Here is a 22375-nt window from a genome sequence, read left to right as displayed (position 1 = left end):
TACATTGTAGCAAAGTGTAATTTCCTCAGTGCTGTCACATAATAAAATATTTATAAAAATGTGAGGGGTGTACTCACTTTTGTAAGATACTGTATATGGTACACACAGAGTGATATATTTCAGGCATTTCTCTCTCTTAGTTTTGATGATTATGGCTTACAGCTAGTGAAAACCAAAAATTCAGTATCTCAGAAAATTAGACTATTACATAAGAACAATAAAAAAAAAAATATTTTTAATACAGAAATTTTGGCTTAGTGAAAAGTGTCCATGTACAGCATAGTATGCACTTAATACTTGGTCAGGGCTCCTTTTGCATGAATTATTACATCAATGTGGAGTGGCATGGAGGTGATCAGCCTGTGGCACTGCTGAGTTGTTATGGAAGTCCAGGTTGCTTTGATAACGGCCTTCAGCTCGTCTAAATTGTTGGGTCTGGCGTCTCATCTTCCTCTTGACAATACCCCACAGATTCTCTATGGTGTTTAGGTCAGGCGAGTTTGCTGGCCTATTAAGCACACAGTAATACCATGATCACTAAACCGGTATTGGTACTTTTGGCAGTGTGGGCAGGTGGCAAGTCCTGTTGGAAGATGAAATCAGCATTTTTTTCAAGTATTGAGTGCATACTACACTGTACATGGACATACTTTTCAGTAAGCCAACATTTCTGTATTAAAAATTCATTTTTTTATTGTAATAATCTAATTTGCTGAGATACTGAATTCTTGGTTTTCACTAGCTGTTATGCCCTGTACACACGGTTGGACATTGATCGGACATTCCGACAACAAAATCCTAGGATTTTTTCCAACGGATGTTGGCTCAAACTTGTCTTGCATACACACGGTCACACAAAGTTGTCGTAAAATCCGATCGTTCTAAACGCGGTGACGTAAAACATGTATGTCGGGACTCTAAACGGGGCAGTAGCCAATAGCTTTCATCTCTTTATTTATTCTGAGCATGCGTGGCACTTTGTGCATCGGATTTGTGTACACACGATCGGAAATTCCGACAGCGGATTTTGTTGTCGGAAAATTTTATATCCTGCTCTCAAACTTTGCGTGTTGGAAAATCCGATGGAAAATGTGTGATGGAGCCCACACACGGTTGGAATTTCCGACAACAAGGTCCTATCACACATTTTCTGTCGGAAAATCCGACCGTGTGTACAGGGCATAAAGCCATAATCATCAAAATTAAAAGATATGCTTGAAATATATCACTCTGTGTGTAACACATCGATATAAAAATAGATGAGTTTCACTTTTTGAATTGAATTACTGTAATAAATGACCCTTTTGATGATATTCTAATTTTATGAGATGCACCTGTAATAACACAGACCACTGTCAGAAGGTGGGGATCTGCATTTAAGTTACAGTACAAATCATTGTAATGCATGACCCAGAGAATCAGATGACCTTCTTGATACAAATTAAATCTCCTTCTACTGCTAGTAGGAGTAATTGAGTTGTGAAGTTCATTTGGTTATAGGATCAAGAATAATTCTGTTAATTCGCCATTAGTACTTTATGTAGTCAGGCACTCCACAAGTTACCTGCCCTTACTATAGAGAACCCTTTTCAACTAATGAACCCTCTCCCACTACTCTTACAGCAAAAAAAAAACTTTTATGGAAAGAACCCCTTTCCTGCCTACAGCTTTTACTGTAAAGAATACCTTCCTACCACTTTTACCATTAAAAAACCTTTCCTACCACTTTTACTGTAAAGACCCCTTAACGCCATTTTTACAATAAAGAATTTCTTCCTGAACTGATGAAAAAATTGTCCTTTCCTTATGTGTAACTGATGCCCCCTAGTGTATTTGCTTTGGTCTCTTTTTTAACTCCACTTACTTCATGACTATGCCAGTTGCTGACATGCTTAGCAAACTGTAATCAAGCTACTGGACAGGGTTTGGTGCCATCTTCATATTGGCATTCCTGAACATCCATATAAAATACAGTGAAAAATCATATCCGCAATGTGTTGTCCCTGGCCCCCATGCTAATATACAATATACAACCCACATATCAACATGAAGCATTGGATACAAATTCCACACACATACACTGCTATTTTTTCTTTTCTTGCAGAAACTGCTTGGGATTGAAGATGTGAACTGCATTTGCGTGGACTGGAGTGGAGGATCCCGCACCTCCTATTCCCAGGCCTCTAACAACATCCGCGTCGTAGGGGCTGAAATCGCTTATTTCATCGACATTCTTTCGGTAAAGTACAGCCAGAGATAATAAACACCATAATAGGATAACCAGAGAACTAGCACACTCACAAGTTATTCAAGGTCAATGTACATTTATTAGAAAAATGATGGTGATATCTAGTAGAGTTTGCTAATCCACACAAGACAAATGACAAGGGCACAAAGCTATACACAACAGCACAGAAACAGTGTAAAAAATATAGCAGTTACCAATGGTACAGCAAACATGGAGGAACTAATCTCTCCAACTCAGTGTTTCGGGTTCACATACCCCTTTCTCTAGGGCACAAAGCTGTACACATCAGAACAGAAAGTGCAAAAGACATATCAGTTACCAATGGTACAGCAAAGATGGAAGAACTAAGTTCTCCATCTCAGTGTTTCGGGTTCACATACTCCTTTCTGTAGTGCACAAAGCTGTACACAACAGAACAGAAACAGTGCAAAAGATATAGTAGTTACCAATGGTACAGCAGACATAGAGAAACTAAGTTCTTCAACTCAGTGCTTTGGGTTCACATTCCCCTTTCTCTAGGGCACAAAGCTGTACACATCAGAACAGAAAAAGTGCAAAAGACATAACAGTTACTAGTGCTACAGCAAACATGGAGGAACTAATTTCTCCAACTCAGTGTTTCGGGTTCACATACTCTTTTCTCTAGGGCACAAAGCTGTACACATCAGAACAGAAGCAGTGCAAAAGACATAGTAGTTACCAATGTTACAGCAGACATGGAAAAACTAAGTTCTCCAACTCAGTGTTTCGGGTTCACAGCCCCCTTTCTCTAGGACACAAAACTGTACACATCAGAACAGAAAGTGCAAAAGACATACCAGTTACTAGTGCTACAGCAAACATTGAGGAACTAAGTTCTCCAACTCAGTGTTTTGGGTTTACATCACCCTTTCTCAAGGGCACAAAGTTTTACACATCAGAATAGAAAAAGTACAAAACAGTTACCAATGATAAAGCAAATATGGAGGAACTAAGTTTTCCGACCCAATGTTTCAGTGTTAATATGGAATAAAACACTAAGACCATAACAAGATAATATTTTCATAAAAGCCTAGAGTGTATGTATAGCAAAATGTAATGCTTTCCTAGAATTTCACATAACCCTGGCTGAGAATGGCTTCTTTAGTATGTGAAGCCTATAGAACGGTCTTTCTCAAAAAGGCTTCCATGGAACTCTAGGGTTCCTCTGGAGGTTGGTTGGGGTTCCTTTAGCAACAAACAATATCTGCCTCTTAGATAAGTAACCACTGACACCACAGATAAGTAACCACTGACACCAATGATTACTGACACCAATGATCTATTTAGCTATCTGTAATGAGGATTCTTCCTACTGACCCCAAATGTAGGGAGCATTCTTCCTACTGACCATCATGTTAATGAACCATTAGCTGTAGATATAATAAAAATCAACAGCGGATCCTGTTAATTTCAAGGGTTCCTCTGTGTTAAAAAGGTTGAGTAAAACTGCTATAGACCCTCTAACAGAAGATCTAGCACCTTGGGAAGTTGCCATCTATTGCTCCTAATCAACAGCAGTTATACACTTAAGGGGACTGTTGCTAAACTTAAAGTTTAACCCCTTCCCGCCGACCGAACGCATATATGCGTCCTCGGCTTTCCGGGGTTATACCGGGATGATGCCCGCAGCTGCAGGCATCATCCCGGTACCGTTGTTTTCAGCGGGCGATCGGCTACCCAAATATAACAACCGATGCGGCTAAAAGCCGCTCGGTTGTTATACCGGAGGAGCGGGAGGGGACATCCCCCCCCTCCCGCCGCCTCCCGCCGCACGGGAGGCCCGGTGTCCGGTCCGCTGCCTTCGGCGGCTGGGGGCGGACTGGAACGAAGCTGCGAGCGGCTTCGTTCCAGCCTTCTTCTTGTAAATGCGGAAGCGACGTCATGACGTCACTTCCCGTTTACTCGGCTGCCAATGGCGCCGAATTTAAAAAAGTACACAGTATTCAGAATCGCCGTTTTCGGCGATCTGAATACTTTGAAGTGTAAAGGAGGGATGGGGGGTCTTTTAGACCCCCGATCCCTCCATAAAGAGTACCTGTCACCACCTATTACTGTCACAAGGGATGTTTACATTGCTTGTGACAGCAATAAAAGTAAAAAAAAAAAAAAAAAAATTTAAACACAATTTATAAAGTACAAAAATAAATAAATTAAATAAAAAAAAAAAAAAAAAAATTTTTTAAAGTGCCCCTGTCCCCGCGAGCTCGCGCAGCGAAGAAAACGCATACGGAAGTCGCGCCCGCATATGTAAACGGTGTTCAAACCACACATGTGAGGTATCGCCGCGATCGTCAGAGCGAGAGCAATAATTCTAGCTCTAGACCTCCTCTGTAGCTCAAACCTGGTAACCGTAAAATTTTTTTAAAGCGTCGCCTATGGAAATTCAAAGGTACCGTAGTTCGTCGCCATTCCACGAGTGCGTGCAATTATAAAGGGTGACATGTTTGGTATCTATTTACTCGGCGTAACATCATCTTTCACATTATACAAAAAAATTGGGGTAACTTTACTGTTTGGATTTTTTAAAATTCATGAAAGTGTCACTTTTCCAAAAATTTGCGTTTAAAACACCGCTGCACAAATACCGTGTGATAAAAAATATTGCAACAATCGTCATTTTATTCTCTAGATTCTTTGCTAAAAAAATATATATAATGTTTGGGGGTTCTAAGTAATTTTCTAGCAAAAAATATGGATTTTAACTTGTAAACACCAAATTTCAAAAATAGGCTTAGTCATGAAAGGGTTAAATAAAAACTCTGCCCATAAAAAAGATAAATATTTGACTCACATACAGCCGGTGATCAGGGCTGGACTAAGAGCATCATGGGCCTGGTGCTGAGGATTTTGGTGGGCCTTTTTATGGAAATAGATAAAATGAAAATGCTAACATTTTTTTTATTAAAACAAATTAAATATATAAACAAATTAAATTAAATAGAAGGGGGTGGTTAGAGAAAGGGAGAGGGGGAGAGAGAAAGAAGGGGGGAGGAAGAGGAATAATGAGAGAGAAAGGGGGAGAGAGAGAGAGAGAAAGGAAGGGTAAATGAATGTACTATATTCCATCTGTTAGTTCTACCTTTTTGTTGCTGTATTGCACTTGTTCTTCTTCCTCCTGGACTGTACTGACATCTAACATGGTGCATGTAATATGTTTGTAGAAAAACTTTGCCTACTCTGCGGCAAATATCCACCTGATCGGACACAGTCTGGGTGCCCACACCGCTGGAGAAGCTGGCAAGAGGGCGAAAGGCATTGCAAGGATAACAGGTGACCACTTTTGAGGTTGTGTGACTTAGCTAGGACAAAGTATGGAGGAGCTGAGAGGGAAGTCTTGGAGAACCTGGAGTACCATTAAAAAATCAGTTATTTGGAATGGTATTTTACATACCAAACCCATCATTGGAAGTAGTAAAGCTCCATGAAGGGTTGCTACCTGGCTGCTTTTAATGGAGTACATGTTTTCTGACTGCGGTCAGGTTCTTTAATTGCTATGCAGTCTCTACTTTGGGCATGCTGCATGGGAAACAAGACCTCCCCCAGCCAATGTGGCCACTCTGCCTGATGTAATTGATGGTGCTGGCTGTAAGTTTAATAGTCATTCCTGTTTTGCGTTATCAGGAGTGCTGACACTGTGTAAAACAAACAATGAAAAAAGCCTAAAAAATGGTTTACAGTCTTCATTCATAAACACATTATTACAGAGTTACAATTACAGTGGAACCTCGGATTGCGAGTAACGCGGTTAACGAGCGTTTTGCAATACGAGCACTGTATTTTTAAAAATCGTAACTCGGTTTGTGAGCGTTGTCTTGCAAAACGAGCACAATTCAGTCCAAAGCGGTGTGCAGTACCACCGAGCATAGCCGAAAGTCGCCGATCACAGCCGATCGGCGTCGTTGGTAAATACACGGAAAGGCCCGAGGACAACTCGGCTGACCTCGGCAAATCCCGGGAACGAAGTCTTTCCGAGGTTTGCCGAGGTCAACCGAGGTGGCCTCGGGCCTTTTTGGCTGTTTCCGAGGCTCTCCCCGCCTCTAGTCACATGCGGTATTGCATGCCATAGAAGTCAATGCGGAACAAATTATTTTTGTTTCCATTGACTTCAATGGGGAAACTCGCTTTGATATGCGAGTACTATTACAAGCCTTCTCCTGGAACAGATTATGCTCGTAATCCGAGGTTTCACTGTATTACAACGTACGATGACATAGGACGTTCAGATTTCACATGTAACTCCTCCTCTATAGTAACTCTTCTTGTTCTTTTTTTCGTTGCAAGTAAATAATGGAATCCAAGCAGAAGAAATGTGTCGTCATTGAGTTCTTGATGAAGGAGGAATGCAGGTAGTCCAACATCCACAGAATGTTTACTGAATTGACACCATTGACAAGAGCAATGTCTTTTAATTGGTAACTCTTGTCTATATATCATCTCCATAAACATTCTGTAGCCGTTTGTGAATGTCAGACAGCCTGCACTCCTCCTTTGTCTAGAACTCAATGACGGCACATTGCTTCTGCTTGGATTCAATGGTAGAACTAGCAGCCTCACAAGAGTCACACTTGCGACGGAGTCCTGGAGTTTCGCCACTGTGGGGGGTCCCAAAAGCCTGGAACTTGGCTCCAGGGTTGCTGGCTGCAGTTATGAGCAGAGAGTGTCTACTACACTCTGTCTCGCACTGGCAAGACCGAGCACTGACTGCCCGCCTCCCCCCCTCCTCACATGGATGGAAGAGGAGAGAAAGAGCAGGATCTGATCCTCCTCTTCCTGCCCTTCTCCTCCAGTGTGTGCCCGCTGTCCCGCCCACATTCCAATCCCCAGAAGCACTGTGCTTCACAAAGGGGATGATTGGGTGGGAAAGCCCAACACCTGGCAAATAGTGGAGGAAATGTCCAGCGTGCCCAAGCCTCCTTCCTGGGGTGAGTGAAGTGTCCCCCCTCCCTCCCTTTTCTCGCCAGCCTCTGAGCACACTAATGTAGGGGAAAGCTCTGTGGATTGTAATGTAAACGGGGACTCTGATGTAAGTGGGGGCTTTGGTGAGCAGAGACCCCCTTACATCAGGGTTCCCAGATCACCCCTTACATCAGAGTTCCCCTTTACATTACATGCCACAGAGCTTCCCCTCAGGGCCCTTTCTCATGGGCCTTCTCCACCAAGTGGATCCACCTGCTCAACAGAGGTTCTGTCCGCTGATCTCCGCTGAGCAGGCAGCTTGTTCTCTATGGGGCAGTCGGATGTAAACAGACCAATTGTCCGTTTACATCTGACTGTCATCCGATCCGCTAGACGAATGGTGAATGGATCCCCATCTGTCTGTTTTCAGCGGACCAAATCGGATGCAGGTGGGTGTGAACGGTCACATGTCTGTTTACATCTGTCCCCCCATAGAGAACAATGGGTGGTCTGATCGGTTCACCTGTGTGAAAGGGCCCTTACATTTCAAGTGGAAATTCTACAGACTCTGAAGTAACAGGGGCTCTGGGAACCGATGATGTAAGTGTGGGCTCCAGTTACCAGGGACCCACTTTCATCAAAGTTACCCTTTAAACCAGAATCTGCAGTGTTTCCCCTTACTTGAGAGTTCTCACTGTTCTTCCTTAAATCAAAGTCCCGAGGGTCTGCAGAGTCCCCCCTTACAGTGTAAGGGAACTCTGCAAGTTCAGATAAAAAGCAAAAAATGGAGATAGGGGACTTTCAAGGTACATAATGAGTAAACATGCTAGAATCTAAAAATTAAATTATTTATTTCAAAAAATTCATAAAACGTAGAGAGTACAGTGTATAACACAGTCATAGGTACATACACATTTGCCTATTGAATGACAGTGAGACAGACGGTAATCACATACAGATAAATAGATATTATGTCCCCAATTTTCAACATGTTTTGCCAAGTTCTTAAGAGTTGGAAGAATGTATGTTTTTATGGTTACTAAATAAAGTATTGTGTCCCTTTCCTGATGAAGCCACATCGGCGAAACATGTTGAAAATTGTGGACATAATATCTATTTATCTGTATGTGATTACAGTCTGTCTCGCTGTCATTCAATAGGCAAATGTGTATATACCTATGACTGTGTTATACACTGTACTCTCTACCTTTTATGAATTTTTTGAAATAAATAATTTAATTTTTAGATTCTAGCATGTTTACTCATTATGCACCTTAAAAGTCCCCTATCTCCATTTTTTGCTTTTGATGAACTTTAGGGATTTTGGTACCATATTATGTTAAGACTTTTGGAGCTGAATTCTGCCCATTTATTTGCTTCTGCAAGTTCAGATGTTAATGGGAAAACTCTGCGAATTCAGATGTAAAGAGGACCTCTGGATTCAGAAGTAAAGCAGAACTGTGTGGATTCAGCTATAAAGAGGAAACTCTGTGGACTCTGATGTAAGGGGGATTTTAGAATAATTGTTAATTCATCACAAAATATGAGTATAGTGTATACCACAATTTTTTTTTTTGCTGTGAACCGCTAAAGTCTTCAGGTTTGGCTTGAAGAATAGATGTCAACCCTACCCAAGACGGTAGGAAGGGGTCCCGCTGCAGGACCATAATAAAGGGCCCAGTGATGGGAGAAAGGAACCCTTGGATCGGTGGAAATGGCCCTGAAACCAGAGGTCGTGGGCCCTTCATGGTTTTCTTGCACCGGGGCCCTTAAAGTTCTAATTACGCCTCTGCTTGGATTTCATTATTTACCTGCAATGAAAAAGAAGAACAGGAAGAGTTACTATAGTGGAAGAGTGATTTTTTTTATATGTACAACATATGTAAGCTAATAAAAAAGGAATGCCAATTTTTTTTATTACTTTCAGTACAGCCCCTGCATTTTGTTTGATATCAGTATATGTGCAAACCAAAAGATTTATCCTTAAATCTGTAAATAATGTCTTATAATCTTCACCATGCTTAGTACTAGGAACAGCGGCGGACGGTCCACAAGGGGCACAGGGGTGGCGCCCCCCTAATCTCCATGCACCGGGCCCCTAATCTCCATGCGGAGCACCAGACGCATAGATTTCTATGAGGTTTTTTTTATTTTTGAAGCACATGATTGGAGCCTGAGGCTCTAATTAGCTTCAAAAAGGTTGGGCTTTGTTGCATTAGGGAATCAACATTCGCTATTGTCTTCCTGCTTCACCTCCCAGCCAATCAGGACAGGAAGTGTATAATTAGTGAGTGTGTGTGTGTATGTGTGAAGATTAATGAGAAAGCTGTGTGGATTAACCCTTTCCTTTGATCTGTCTCTGGCCAGGTCTGGATCCTGCTGAGCCATACTTCCAGAACACACCCATAGAGGTCAGGCTGGACCCATCAGATGCTAAATTGGTTGATGTTATTCACACAGATGCTGGACCTCTCATCCCCACCCTAGGTCAGTCTTTGTGTCACTCCAAAGAAAATAACATGGAGGTGTATTTAAAAAAATGCTTTTCAGTACTTTGAATTTTTTTTAAATAGCAATGAAAAGCACATACAAGCAAAGATGCATTAAAATGTTGTCTTAACCAATATAGAATTTGAGCAAAATTTTCGAATTTTGCTTTTAGGACTGCTAGATGTCATGGAGTTGATTAGACCCTCTGTGTAGCCAGGGGGCAACAGCTGACCATGGGAAGGAAAATACTAGAGCAGTGTAAGGCCCCATTGAATTGGCGTTGTGTGTGATTAAATATGGAAACCCCCTGCACATTGTTATACACCCTCTTTAGCAAACTTTGCACAAAAACAGGGGTTTGGATCACATACTTTGTAACAACGGTTAGTGTAAAGAGTCCTAAGGGTGCGTTTAGACGGTCTCCAAAGTTTTAGATAACACGGATGCCCTCTAACGTGGCTACAGTGTTAATTTTGTCAAAAGAAGTATTTTTGTCCATTAAATTAACACTATTTTAGTCAACTAAAATACGACTAAAACTAAAACAATTCACATGACTAAAATACGACTAAAACTATAGAGGCATTTTAGTCAAAAGACAATGACTAAGACTAAATCGAAATTTGACGTCAAAATTTCAAACACTGCGCCGCTATTGCGTTAAGATGCATTACTGACAGAATTTGCCCGCATTTGAAAGCAAAGCTTTCCAGGCGGCACCTCTGTTGGTTTTCTATTGCATATTGTATGGATTCTTGTACTATTATCTCGGCTAGTAACATCTTCTTAACGCATCTCAATCGCTCTGTAAACGCCATAGGGGCATTTGCATGCATTTACATTGATATGAATGGAGGAGTTTGGGTAGCAGCAAGGCCAGCAGAACACTACATGTGGGATACCTTTTGGAGTGATGCAAAAAAACGCAAGAGCAACCATTTAAACATCACTGTATGCTGAAATGCACATAATTGATACAGAATATTGTTTAGGTGTTAGTGAGGTTTCAAAAATGCAGATGAAATGCCAGCTTTTGACGTTAGTGTAAACTTAGTCCAAGAAGGTGGATAGTTAAACACTTCTGGGCTTAGGTGATCCAGTAAAGTAAATAAGCTTCTGGGTTATCGCCCACATTTTGGACTGGGGCTTTAACCCTTCCTTACTTAATCTGAAACCAAAAAAACAAAATAAGAAATTAAGTTTTAGATATACTTTTAACAATTTCACCCATGCAGGAATTGGACATCTATATTTGGTTTTCTATGGTCTGTTTGTATAAACCTATTAAAACCTCAACAAAATGTCACATTAAAGCAACGATAATAGAATGTATATTGGTATTAAAAATCTTTTAGGTTTTGGAATGAGCCAGTATGTTGGCCATCTGGATTTCTTCCCTAACGGTGGAATCCATATGCCTGGATGTCCTCAGAACATTCAAATCCCTAACGTCAACGTGGAAGATATCTGGAATGGTGAGGATTGTATATTGATATATATTGTAGATCTGGGGTCTCCAAACTTTCTAGACAAAGGGCCAGTTTACTGTCCTTCAGACTTTAGTGGGGCCAGACTGTGGCCAATGGGAGTAGATAATGCCCCAAGCTATGTGGTCTTAGAGTAAAAAAAAAATGCACAGCATCCCTGTGGTTAGGAGGAATAGTGCCCTGTCATTGGTATTAGTGGGAGGAATAGTGCCCTGTCATTGGTGTCAGAGGGAGGAAAAGTGCCCCATCATTGGTGTCAGTAGGGGGAATAGTGCAGCATCATTGGTATTAGTGGAGGGAATAGTGCCCCATCGTTGGTGTCAGTGGGAGGAATAGTGCCCCATCATTGGTATTAGTGGAATAAATAGTGCCCCCCATCGTTGTGTCAGTGGGAGGAATAGTGCCCCATCATTGGTATTAGTGGAAGGAATAGTGCCCCCCATTGTTGTGTCAGTGGGAGGAATAGTGCCCCATCATTAATGTCAGTGGGAGGAATGGTGCCCTATCATTAGTGTCAGTGGGAGGAATAGTGCCCCATTGTTGGTATCAGTTGGAGGAACAGTTCCCCTGTCGTTGGTGTCATTGGAAGGAATAGTGTCCCATCACTGCTGTCAGTGGAAGGAATAGTGCCCCATCAATGGTGGCGGAGGATGAATTTATGCTCCATCATTGCTGTCAGTAGGAGAAATAATTCCCTATTGTTGGTGTCAGAGGAAGGAATAGTGTCCCAAGGGCCAAAGTTTGCAGACTGCTGTTGTAGATGGCTTTTCTCTGTGATGCCAGTTCTGATGTTAGATTTTTCATACAGTACTTATCTGTGTTGTTGCACCAATATGGCTACAATCACCGTTAAAAAATATTTTCACAATATAAATCCCCTGAATGTCAATTTAAAAGCCTCATAAAATGTGACTAGACTAGAGCTGGGTCATCCCAAATCCCCCGCTGCTAAAGAACAAGAAGTCCAATGATTCCCAACCAGCTGCTATGCCTACTGGGATGTTTTATTATATTGACTATTTTTTCTGCTCCACTTAAACCACTTTAATAGCGGGCACTTTCACCCCCTTCCTGCCCAGGCCAATTTTCAGCTTTCAGCACTGTTGCACTTTGAATGACATTTGTGCGGTCATGCAACACTGTACCCAAATTACATTTTCATCATTTTTGTTAGACAGAGCTTTCTTTTGGTGGTATTTAATCACCACTGGGTTTTTTATTTTTTGCTAAAATTTTGAAAAAAAAAAAAAAAGTTTTTCTTGCTTTCTGTTATAAAATTTTGTAAATAAGTAAGTTTTCTCCCGTACTGGAGTGCACTGATAAGGCTACACTGAAGGGCACAGATGAGGCGGCACTGATAAGGCATCACTGATGGGCACTGATGAGGAGGCACTAATATGCAGCACTGATGGGCATTGATAGGCAGCACTGATATGTAGCACTGATGGGCATTGATAGGCAGCACTGATATGCAGCACTGATGGGCACTGATAGGTGGCACTTGTTCTAAATTATGTCATATGACATCCAGTCAGAACGGGGGAGACACCGCCCAGCCGTCATTCTGCTATAGGCTAGGCAGGAAGGTGTTAACATTTCAGTTTTCCTTTTATACCCTTAGAAATCAGGCAAATGAAATGGAAAAATTATATGAAATGATGCAGCAAAAAGGCAGTTATTTTCTGCCAAATTACACAGCTGCCTGTTGAGGATTCTAGAAAGCGTCAGCAATATCCTATCCGGAGTCCTGGCACTCAGATTAGGGTATTTTGAATTCCCCTCCCTGGATTGTTTGTTTTTCTTGAGCAGGGGAGGTCTGCAATTGAGTAATCATTGCCCAGGGCCTTAGTGTCAATGCTAGAAGCATCAACTGGCACTTTAATTCTAGTGTGCTACAGTAAAGAGCATCACTAAGCATTTTATAGGATAAGTTCACCTTTTTTTTCTAAATTCCAGCTCCCCTATGTACCAATATACCATTAAAGTACCTCAGTTGCAGAAAAATAAAAGCTTTCTTTGATATTTAGAACAAGTCCTTACCTTGCTATAATTCTTAGAAAGCTTCAGGGACTTCCTGGTATATAGATTTGTTACAGAAAAACCAGTAAGACACAGGAAGGAGTTTTCCTCATTTGACCTCATTTGCACACACATCCTGCACTGGCTTCATTAAAACTCACACCCTTCACCCATCAACTATGTTTGCACATTATCCCTGGCATTCCTCCATGCGTGAATTTGCCTGGCTTGTCAATGTGAGCTAAAGGTGCAGCGCTCTGCTTATGAGTATTCTAGTGACTTACCAGTGCAAATATCGTGAATCTAGCATTTAACACAATATAATAACCAAAAAACATTTAGAATACTTATGTGATAATTAAATCCACATAATGTGTACTATCTCTTTAAGGTATGATTGACCATGTGATATTCCCAACAATTGTTATGTAATATAATGAACTTAAAATTGCTGTACAATATAAAGTCAAAAATAAAATCTGAAATAAAAATACCTCTCCTTCTCATTAGCAGTCTCCAGCCCTCAGCTTTATTTCCTTAGGTCTATGCAAAAGATAGAAAAACGCAATCATGTTTTATCCTTAAAAATCAACTTTTATTCATCACATGCTGATAACAATACTCACATTTTAACAATGTCAATACAGCCTTGTAATCATGTGTACCGTAATGTGCAATTGCCACGGTCCTGCAGCCACCGTTAGCATACACCCATATACACCTCTCACTTGGAGTCTCTAGCTTGTCCACAGCGTCATCCTCTCGGTTCCGCCCCTTCCTCAGGGGTGATGAGCAGAGTCATGTTGGAACAGAAAGGGGCCATGAAACAACAAAGTAGGAACTAAGGGGCCAAGCCCAACCCATGAAAAACAAGCCCACACCATAATCCACGCTCCACCAAATAGTTACATAGTTACATAGTTAGAAAGGTTGAATAAAGACACCAGTCCATCCAGTTCATCCTGAGTGAGTGTGGGTGCGTGTCTACAATTATCCCTTTTTTTTTTTAATTTAAGGTACCCATATAGTGGCGTCAATTTACGAAGCGCTTCACACATACATCGCACACTGACATGAGTCCCTACCCTTCAAGGAGCCCACAATCCAAGGTCCCCAACTCACATTCATATACTAGGGCCAATTTTGGACAGAAGCCAATTAACCTACCAGCATGTCTTTTGGTAAATGATTTGGACCAGGGCATAAAGCAAGGTCCATAGAGACATGAATGATCAAGTTTGGGGTGGAGGAACTTGACTGGCCTGACCTCAACCCGATAGAACACCTGTGGGATGAATTAAAGTGGAGACTGCGAGCCAGGCCTTCTCGTCTAACATCAGTGCCTGACCTCACAAATGCACTTCTGGAAGAATAGTCAAAAATTCCCATAGACACACTCCTAAATCTTGTGGACAGCTATCCCAGACGGGTTGAAACTATTATAGCTACAAAGGGTGGGCCAACTCAATATTGAAGACTGGGATGCTATTAAAGTTTATGTGCGTGTAAAGTCAGGTGTCCCAATTCTTTTGACAGTATAGTGTGTATATGTGGTGTAAATTGATTTTGGTCATTTGATTAACCCATTCACATGTTTTTTTTATTTTTTTTTGTAGGAGTGGTTAACTTTGTAACCTGTAACCACATGAGAGCCATCAAGTACTACACAGACAGTATCGGTAACACTGCAGTGTTCACCAGCTATCCCTGCTCCAACTGGAACACCTACCAGGCGGTTAGTGTCTCAGTGCTGATCATCTCCATCCTATATGATAATCCCCAAAGCTGAGATTTAGATCCCTACTGGTGGAATTTTATTCATGTCTCACATCATTAACTGAAAGCTAAACTCCAAGATAGGTTAAAAATCTCAACATTAATTCTAGTCATCTCCCACATTAAAAACAGACATTTAAGGAGGTCCTGATTCCTCTGTTTAGAACAGATCTTTAGTTAGACTTCACTTAGAATACTGTGTCCAGTTCTGGAGACCTCACTTACAAAAAGATATTGATAAGATTGAACAAGTCCAGAAATGGGCAAGAAAAATGGTGAAAGGTCTGAGGGTTAAAAATAGGTGTGCGCAGCCTATTGCATTTGAGGTGTGCACCCCAAAGCTCAAACACACACTACTGACCACTTACGATGTTCATTCAGAAAGGGAAGGAGCCAGTAATTACATATTTACTGGCCCTTTTCCCCACTCCTAAAACATCCCCACAGCAACAGCCGATGGGAGAGGAGGGCAGCCAGCAGCACTGCAGGGAGAAGGATGGGAGTCAGGGCAATAGGGGGAATCTGTGTTGCACAGGGTGATTATTAGGGTGTGCCTGGGCACACCTGGCACACCCTGTGCGCATGCCTATGGGGATAAAACATATCAGGAGGGACTGCAGGATTATATATCTACAGTTTGGCGGAAAGAAAGGAAAGGGGGTCGTGATTGAAGCCTTTAGATAAATGAAAGGTGTGAAAAGGGTTCAGGATGGCAGTATTTTCAATACGAACAAGAACACTTGGACGTAATATATATATATGGTCTTTTCTCAGCCATCACTCTTCCATGTTTGTTCTACTGTATGTTTGATAAATTTAACTTTTAAACGTCCATGACATAATTGCTGTGTAAAGCACAAACCAGCACCATTAGGAGGGACTGAGGAAGTGAGGACACAGTTACTGTTAGTTCTTGGGACTGTTTTAGACTACAATTCCCAGCTTACATTGGAAATTACTTCAAACCATGGGTATGAATGTGAGTGGGATTGTGCACATGTTTGTTGCAGTAACACATAATGGTGGGTAGGACAGACCAAAAGTCTCCTAGCCTGTCCATCAAAATATACAGAGAGAGTGGGTGGGAATGATTGGGAGACTGAGACGGCCAGGTCACACCCACTGCAGCGAGTGGGGAGGTAATGACAACACACTATTATCAGAAACCTACAGCGGGCAAGTTATAAGACAGGTTGATTAAGTTGAAAAAAAAAACACCATCTAGTTTAAATAGTTCAACTACTCAACTACTAGCAAAACATAAACAAATAGAAAACCACCATATGCACAATCCTATACCCACAGTTAATCCAGAGCAGTGCAAATAAAAAACCCAACAATTTTTCCAATTTTCTCTAGTGGTGAAAAATTCCTTCCTGGTCCCTCAGGAGGCAATCAGATGTTCCCTAGAGCACAAATCACAGTGCTATTTCCTAAAACTATTAATATGCATTTATATGCAGGTGGCCCAAGGAAGCAGCAGAAACAGTGGCCACCGGTCTTATATACAGGATGTAATGTAAAATGAGCTCTCTTTATAGCAGCAGAGGGAAAGTGTCTGGTACTGTTACTGTACATAGCACAAGCTACTACAGTATATTACAGACCAAGTAGAAACCAGTCCATTTTGGCATATAAATAATTAGTGTGATCCAAGCAGGGCCACCGATAAGGAAGTAGCTCTGGTCCTCCTGTACAAGGCCCTGGCCAGCAGGGGCACCCAGGCAGCAGGGGAATTGGATGTGGGCAGGAGAGGGGGCTATTGGTGTGGCAGAGGGGAAATTACAGGAACTGATCCCCTGTTTGTCTCTCCCTGCAGCAGCTGAAAGCCGGCTTTTCCTCCCCTTCCTCCTGCCGGCTTTCAGCTGCTGTGGGGAGGGTTGCACCCGGGGGAGGGGGGCGGACAGCATGGGTAATCGAATCCTGGACAGGGAGGGTGATCTATGAGATGGGAGTAATTATAGGACACAATCCCCTGTCTGTCTCTCCCTGGAGCAGCTGAAAGCCAGCCTCTTCTCCTCTCTCTCCTGCTGGCTTTCAGCTGCTGCAGGGAGAGACACACAGGGGATCAGTTCCTGTTATTACCCCTCTGCCTCACAGATCACCCTCCCTGTCCAGGATTCAACTCCCCCTGCTGTCAGGCCCCCCCACGCGGGCACTCTCCCCGCAGCACTGTGGGCCTCCCTCCTCTCCTCTCCCACTGGTTGCTGCAGGCACACAGGGGGGATATTTTCAGGATGAGGAGCTAGAGAAGGGGCATGGAGATATGTCATATTTACTGGCCCCTTTCTTTTGTGAATGAACACAATGAGTGATCAGTTACAGTAACCTCTTCATCTTGATTTACCGATAAGTAAACAGTGTTGAAATGTTGATTCTAATTTTCTAGTTGTGGTTATAGGGAATTAATTATTTACTCCATATGACAGTCAGTTGGTTCTTTTTGGGGTTTCTACACATCATGCATCTGTAGAAAAGTCATAACTTTTCAGTCTTGCTAAATATGCATTTCTCCATCATATAGGGCAGCTGCAAATCTTGCCCCAGTGCCGGATGTCCAAAAATGGGTCACTATGCCGACACTTTCAAAGGTGTCACCGCCTCCAGCCAAGTCTTCTATCTCACCACTCCTTAAGGGTAAGTGGCAGCCTAGTTCAAAATGTAGAAAGAAACAAAGGGATACTCGTTTGCAAATACTAAACACTAACACAAAAATAAAGGCATCTCAAATTGTATTATTTCACATTCTTTGTTGGGACCATGAAAAGACCCATTACCACACCATTATTGCGTTGTGTACATCCCAGACAATCCTGCATACGCTGATTTCATCCAACGCGTTTCTTGGAACACAGTTCAGTTTTTCAAGAAATCACATGTGGTTCAAATAGTGAGAATAAGGCTGCTTTCACACTGAGGCTCTTTACAGGCACTATAGTGCTAAAAATGTACGCATGTAAAGAGCCTCTCCTCTCACTCCACTGTGAAGCCCGAGTGCTTTCACACTGGAGCAGTGAGCTGGCAGGATGCTAAAAAAAGTCCTGCAAGCAGCATCTTTGGGGCTCTGTAGGAGCGGAGTATACACCGCTCCTAAAGCGCCCCTGCCCATTGAAATCAATGGGCAGCGCCGCCGAAGTGCCGGCAAAGCGGCGGTGCAGCGGCACTTTGCGGGTGTTATGCGTGAGCACTTTTAACCCTTTTTCAACCGTTAGCGGGGGTTAAAAGTGCCCTGCTAGGGGCCAAAAAGAGCCGCAAAAATGATGGTAAAGCGCCACTAAAAATAGCAGCGCTTTACCACCAACGCGTCCAACACCCCAGTGTTAAAGTAGCCTAATTATATAAAGAAGCAGATGTGTCACATAAGTAACATTCATGTATTGCTTAAAGTGGGGTTCCACCCAAAAAACAAAAATACCTGGAAAAAATCTAAAAAAAAAACAAAAAAAATTTGGATTTTTTTTTTTTCACTTACCTCTAAATGCCTGTTTCTAGGTGGTCCCTCGTAGTCTGCCTGTTCCTTTGCCTGGGCTGGTGACATCACTTCCCCCCAGGCACAGGAAGGGCTCCGCTCTGCTCCCTCCCTCCTGTCAATCATCTGGGACGCATTACAGGTCCCAGGTGATTGAGCGGTCAATCACGGCGCGCGGCGCCGCTCGCGCATGCGCAGTGGGTGCCAGGCTGTGAAGACACACAGTTGTAATGCCGGCGCCAACGAGTGGAGGGGGGGACGAGCAGGGCTTCGATCCCCCGCATCGCTGGACCCAGGGACAGGTAAGTGTCCAATTAAAAGTCAGCAGCTGCAGTATTTGTAGCTGCTGACTTTTAATTTTTTTTTTTTTTTTTTTGACGGCCCCCTGGGTGGAACTCCTCTTTAAGGTAGAACTATAGGCAAAACTTTTTTTCATTTTGGATAGAGTAAAGGAAGGTTATACCAAGGGTTGCACCGATACCGGTATCGGTGCCGATACTAAGCATTTGCACGAGTATTGGTACTCGTGCAAATATATCGATACCTGAAACTGATAATTTCAGGCTCGTTTCTTTCAGCTGTCAATGGCATTCCCCCACTGACAGCTGAAATGTAAAAAAAAAAAGAAAAGAAAAGCCAGCGATTATCTGTTGTTAAGCAGCGGGGCCCCCACATTGTTAACAACGGATGGCTTACTTAGCTGTCAGTGGGGTTCCCCTGTTGACAGCTGAAGTGTTAAGGAAGTCCGGCAATTGGATCTGTCAAAAAAAAAAAAAAAAAAAAAAAGCAGCTGGGCAATGTTTATCAACAACATTGCTAGCCACTGAAACACTAAGATAAAAAGAAACATTGTTTCTTTTTGTATCTTTCTGTTTCATCATCCATAGATCAAAGGGATGAACTTTGATCTGCAGAAGAAAGTCAGTTTAAAGCAACTTGTTAAGTAAAAAAGTTTTAAAAAGTGTGTTTTTTATTAAATGTTCCTCTGTTTAACCTTTTATTAACCCTTAATTTACTCTAATCAGCCCTAATTAACGCCTTATTCTCCTCCATTTAATTATTATTTTCCTGCTGATTTTGCTATTTTATAAACTATTATCATTAAAACCTTTTTTTTTTTTGTTAATATTTGTTTGCTTTGTTCATTAATATTTTTACATCTTTTAACACACCTACACGCTTCACATTGAAAAAAAAAAAAAAAATCTAAAAAAAAAAAAATGTATTTCATTTCTAAATAACTTTTCAGTAGTTTGTGTACCATTGCTGACAGCTGAAGTATAAACAAAATAGTTGTAGGTATCAGTAATTGGTATCAGCAAGTACAAAAAAAGTATCAGTACTCGTACTCATTGTAAAAAATTGGTATTGGTACATCCCTAGTTATAAGCCCTGCCAGATTTTATTTTTTTTTTTGCCTTCTGTCCCATTTTGGAGATTTCCCTTCACTTCCTGTCCCATAGCCAAACAGGAAGGGAGAGGAAATCCCTGCAAATTAAGATATTCCTTGGGGTCCCCCAGGTCACAAGAACTAGTGTCCCCATTGTAAAATTCCCCCTCTATTACTTTTCTGGGGACAACTCAAAATTTGGGATTTTCTTTTACTTTCACTTCCAATGATAATGGTAAACAGGACAAGTAGAGAGGGGGAATCTCCTTAAAGAGGTTGTAAACCCTAAAAAAAACAAAAAAAAAAAACCTGTAAGACAAAGTAATAATGAGCTAGTATGCATTGCATACTAGCTCATTATGAAATACTTACCTTAGAACGAAGCCCTGCAGCGGCCCCTGCACACCGCAGACATCTTCCCTGGGGTTTCTTCCGGGTTTGCGGGCTCCGGTGCTGTTATTGGCCAGAGCCGTGATGATGTCACCCGCGCGCGTGGGAGCCACAGGTCACAGCACAGGGCCCTGAAGAAACAGCACGGGCGGCTGTTTCTTCAGTGCATGTGCTGATGACGTCATTGGCGGCGTATATAGTAAATATCTCCTAAAAGGTGCAAGTTTAGGAGATATTTATAGTATCTAAAGGTAAGCCTTATTATAGGCTTACCTGTAGGTACAATTAAACAAGAAGACTTTACTTCCTATTTAACACAGACAGCAATCAAAATGAACAGGCTTTCTAATCCCTCTCCACTCTATCCAAAATCTCAAATATAGAACTCCATGTAGTGGACCATATATAGTGGAATATACTGTATGTCCTTAGTCATTAGCATACAGTGTCAAAAGCATACCCTTAAAATGGAACTTCAGTAATTTTTTCATCTTTCCATTTATTAAATCTTTTGCCCTAGTTGTTTTAACTTTGGATAGTAAAACTCTTGTGAGAGTTTGCCAGAAAAGGGGGGGGGATAAGTTATAAGAGGGCCAATGAGAGCTGGAGGTGTGCCTCTGTGTGTCTGCGTAAATCCAGGAAGTGAATGGGCAGCAGTTTCAGCTGCCCACAGTTAAAATGGATGCAGCCAGACTCAGTGGAGGGAGATTTTTGCAACATATTTGGCAAGTACAGAATCACAGTATATATAAAATAATATGCAAAGAGGTTGGAGGGAAACTTCAGAATGGCAAAGATATTTTTATTACAAATTATGTGAGCAGACTGCAGTTCCTCTTTAAGTATAGCATGACATTGCAAGGAAGAGATGGATGAATGGATAGATGGATGGATAAAAATAATCTCAAAGTGGCAGCCTATGTGTTCAGCTTTTGTCTAATACAATAATAATTTTGTTAATATTCATTATCTTTATTTATTTCCAGATCACTTCTGGCTGTAAACGTGGACCTCATTCCATCACAGCAATGTTTGGATTTTTCATTTGTCCACCAATAAAACTAGTGCTTGCCAAAATCCAACTTTTTGTTCTTTTTGTTTCTTTTGTTCTGCCATTATCTGTCCTCTTTGATACAATGTACTGAACACTGAAGACATCAGAGACAGTCCGTGCTGTCTACAGTAGCCAATCCGATCCCTTATATTCTTTGCTCAGTGCATTATGCTTAGGTTGGATTCATAGGCACTCCAATTTAGCGTTAACACCCCCCCAACTGTGCAGATAGCTAATGATCATTTTCAATAATTTAGTCAGAACAAGGCTTCTGATTTGGACACAAGACTGGATTTAGTAATAGAAAGACCTTAATCTATAGCCATTAACCATATTCATTAATCACAGATCTTATGTCCATCCTCTGTAGAAATGCAACCATTCAATAGAAGTTTATTTACATATCGGAACTGATCTATTAACGGATATGTACATACAATCAGTCATCAATGGCAGGTGACCATCTGAATTGTATGACCACATAATTTGCCCACAATGTGCACAAACATGCACACTGGCTATATTGAACAAGGATGCTTTGCTTTGGAACGTCCAGCATCCGAACATAAGGCATGTTTAAATTAAAAATGCTTTGAGTTTGAAATATGCAAATCCTGTAGGAAAAAACTGTGCTCAGTTATCGTTTATGACCATCAGCTCCATCTAGTAGCCATAATGTGTTATTTTCCTGAAAAAACACAATCTGGAAAATACTTCATTATGGCCACTAGGTGGAGCTGACAATCATAGGAAATATTCAATCTATAGAAAAACACAGAAGGTCAACAATATCCTTTTTAAGAGAACAGAAAAACACTTTATCCTGGAGCAGCTGCCACTAAATGGTGCAAACACCACACTCCATACTTAGAATGATCAAAAAACTCTGTGAAGTGCTCCAATAACTATAATGCCCTGTACACACGGGCGGACTTTTCGGCAACAAAGGTCCGACGGTCTTTTCAACGGACTTTTGAAAGACTTCCAACGGCCTTTCAAACGAACGGACTTGCCTACACATGATCACACCAAAGTCCGACGGATTCGTACCTGATGACGTACAACTGGACTAAAATAAGGAAGTTGATAGCCAGTAGCCAATAGCTGCCCTAGCGTCAGTTTTCGTCCGTCGGAC

At 41.7% G+C, this 22375-nt stretch overlaps 1 protein-coding gene across 1 annotated transcript in view; it reads left to right on the top strand.

The window, feature by feature from the left end:
* LOC141106663 (pancreatic triacylglycerol lipase-like) overlaps positions 1 to 17572 on the top strand; it is a 69601-nt gene extending 52029 nt beyond the window's left edge. Inside the window, exons 4-9 of the mRNA XM_073597605.1 lie at positions 2105 to 2239; positions 5431 to 5539; positions 9533 to 9652; positions 11011 to 11130; positions 14778 to 14896; positions 17462 to 17572. Of these exons, the coding sequence (XP_073453706.1) occupies positions 2105 to 2239; positions 5431 to 5539; positions 9533 to 9652; positions 11011 to 11130; positions 14778 to 14896; positions 17462 to 17572 (714 nt within the window). The remainder of the gene's footprint in view (positions 1 to 2104; positions 2240 to 5430; positions 5540 to 9532; positions 9653 to 11010; positions 11131 to 14777; positions 14897 to 17461) is intronic.
* The last annotated feature ends 4803 nt before the right edge of the window (positions 17573 to 22375 follow it).

Source organism: Aquarana catesbeiana, linkage group LG08, assembly GCF_042186555.1.
Source record: "Aquarana catesbeiana isolate 2022-GZ linkage group LG08, ASM4218655v1, whole genome shotgun sequence".
NCBI lineage: Eukaryota > Metazoa > Chordata > Amphibia > Anura > Ranidae > Aquarana > Aquarana catesbeiana.
Note: the sequence above shows the minus strand (reverse complement) of the source record. Positions and strands in the feature narration are given on the sequence as shown.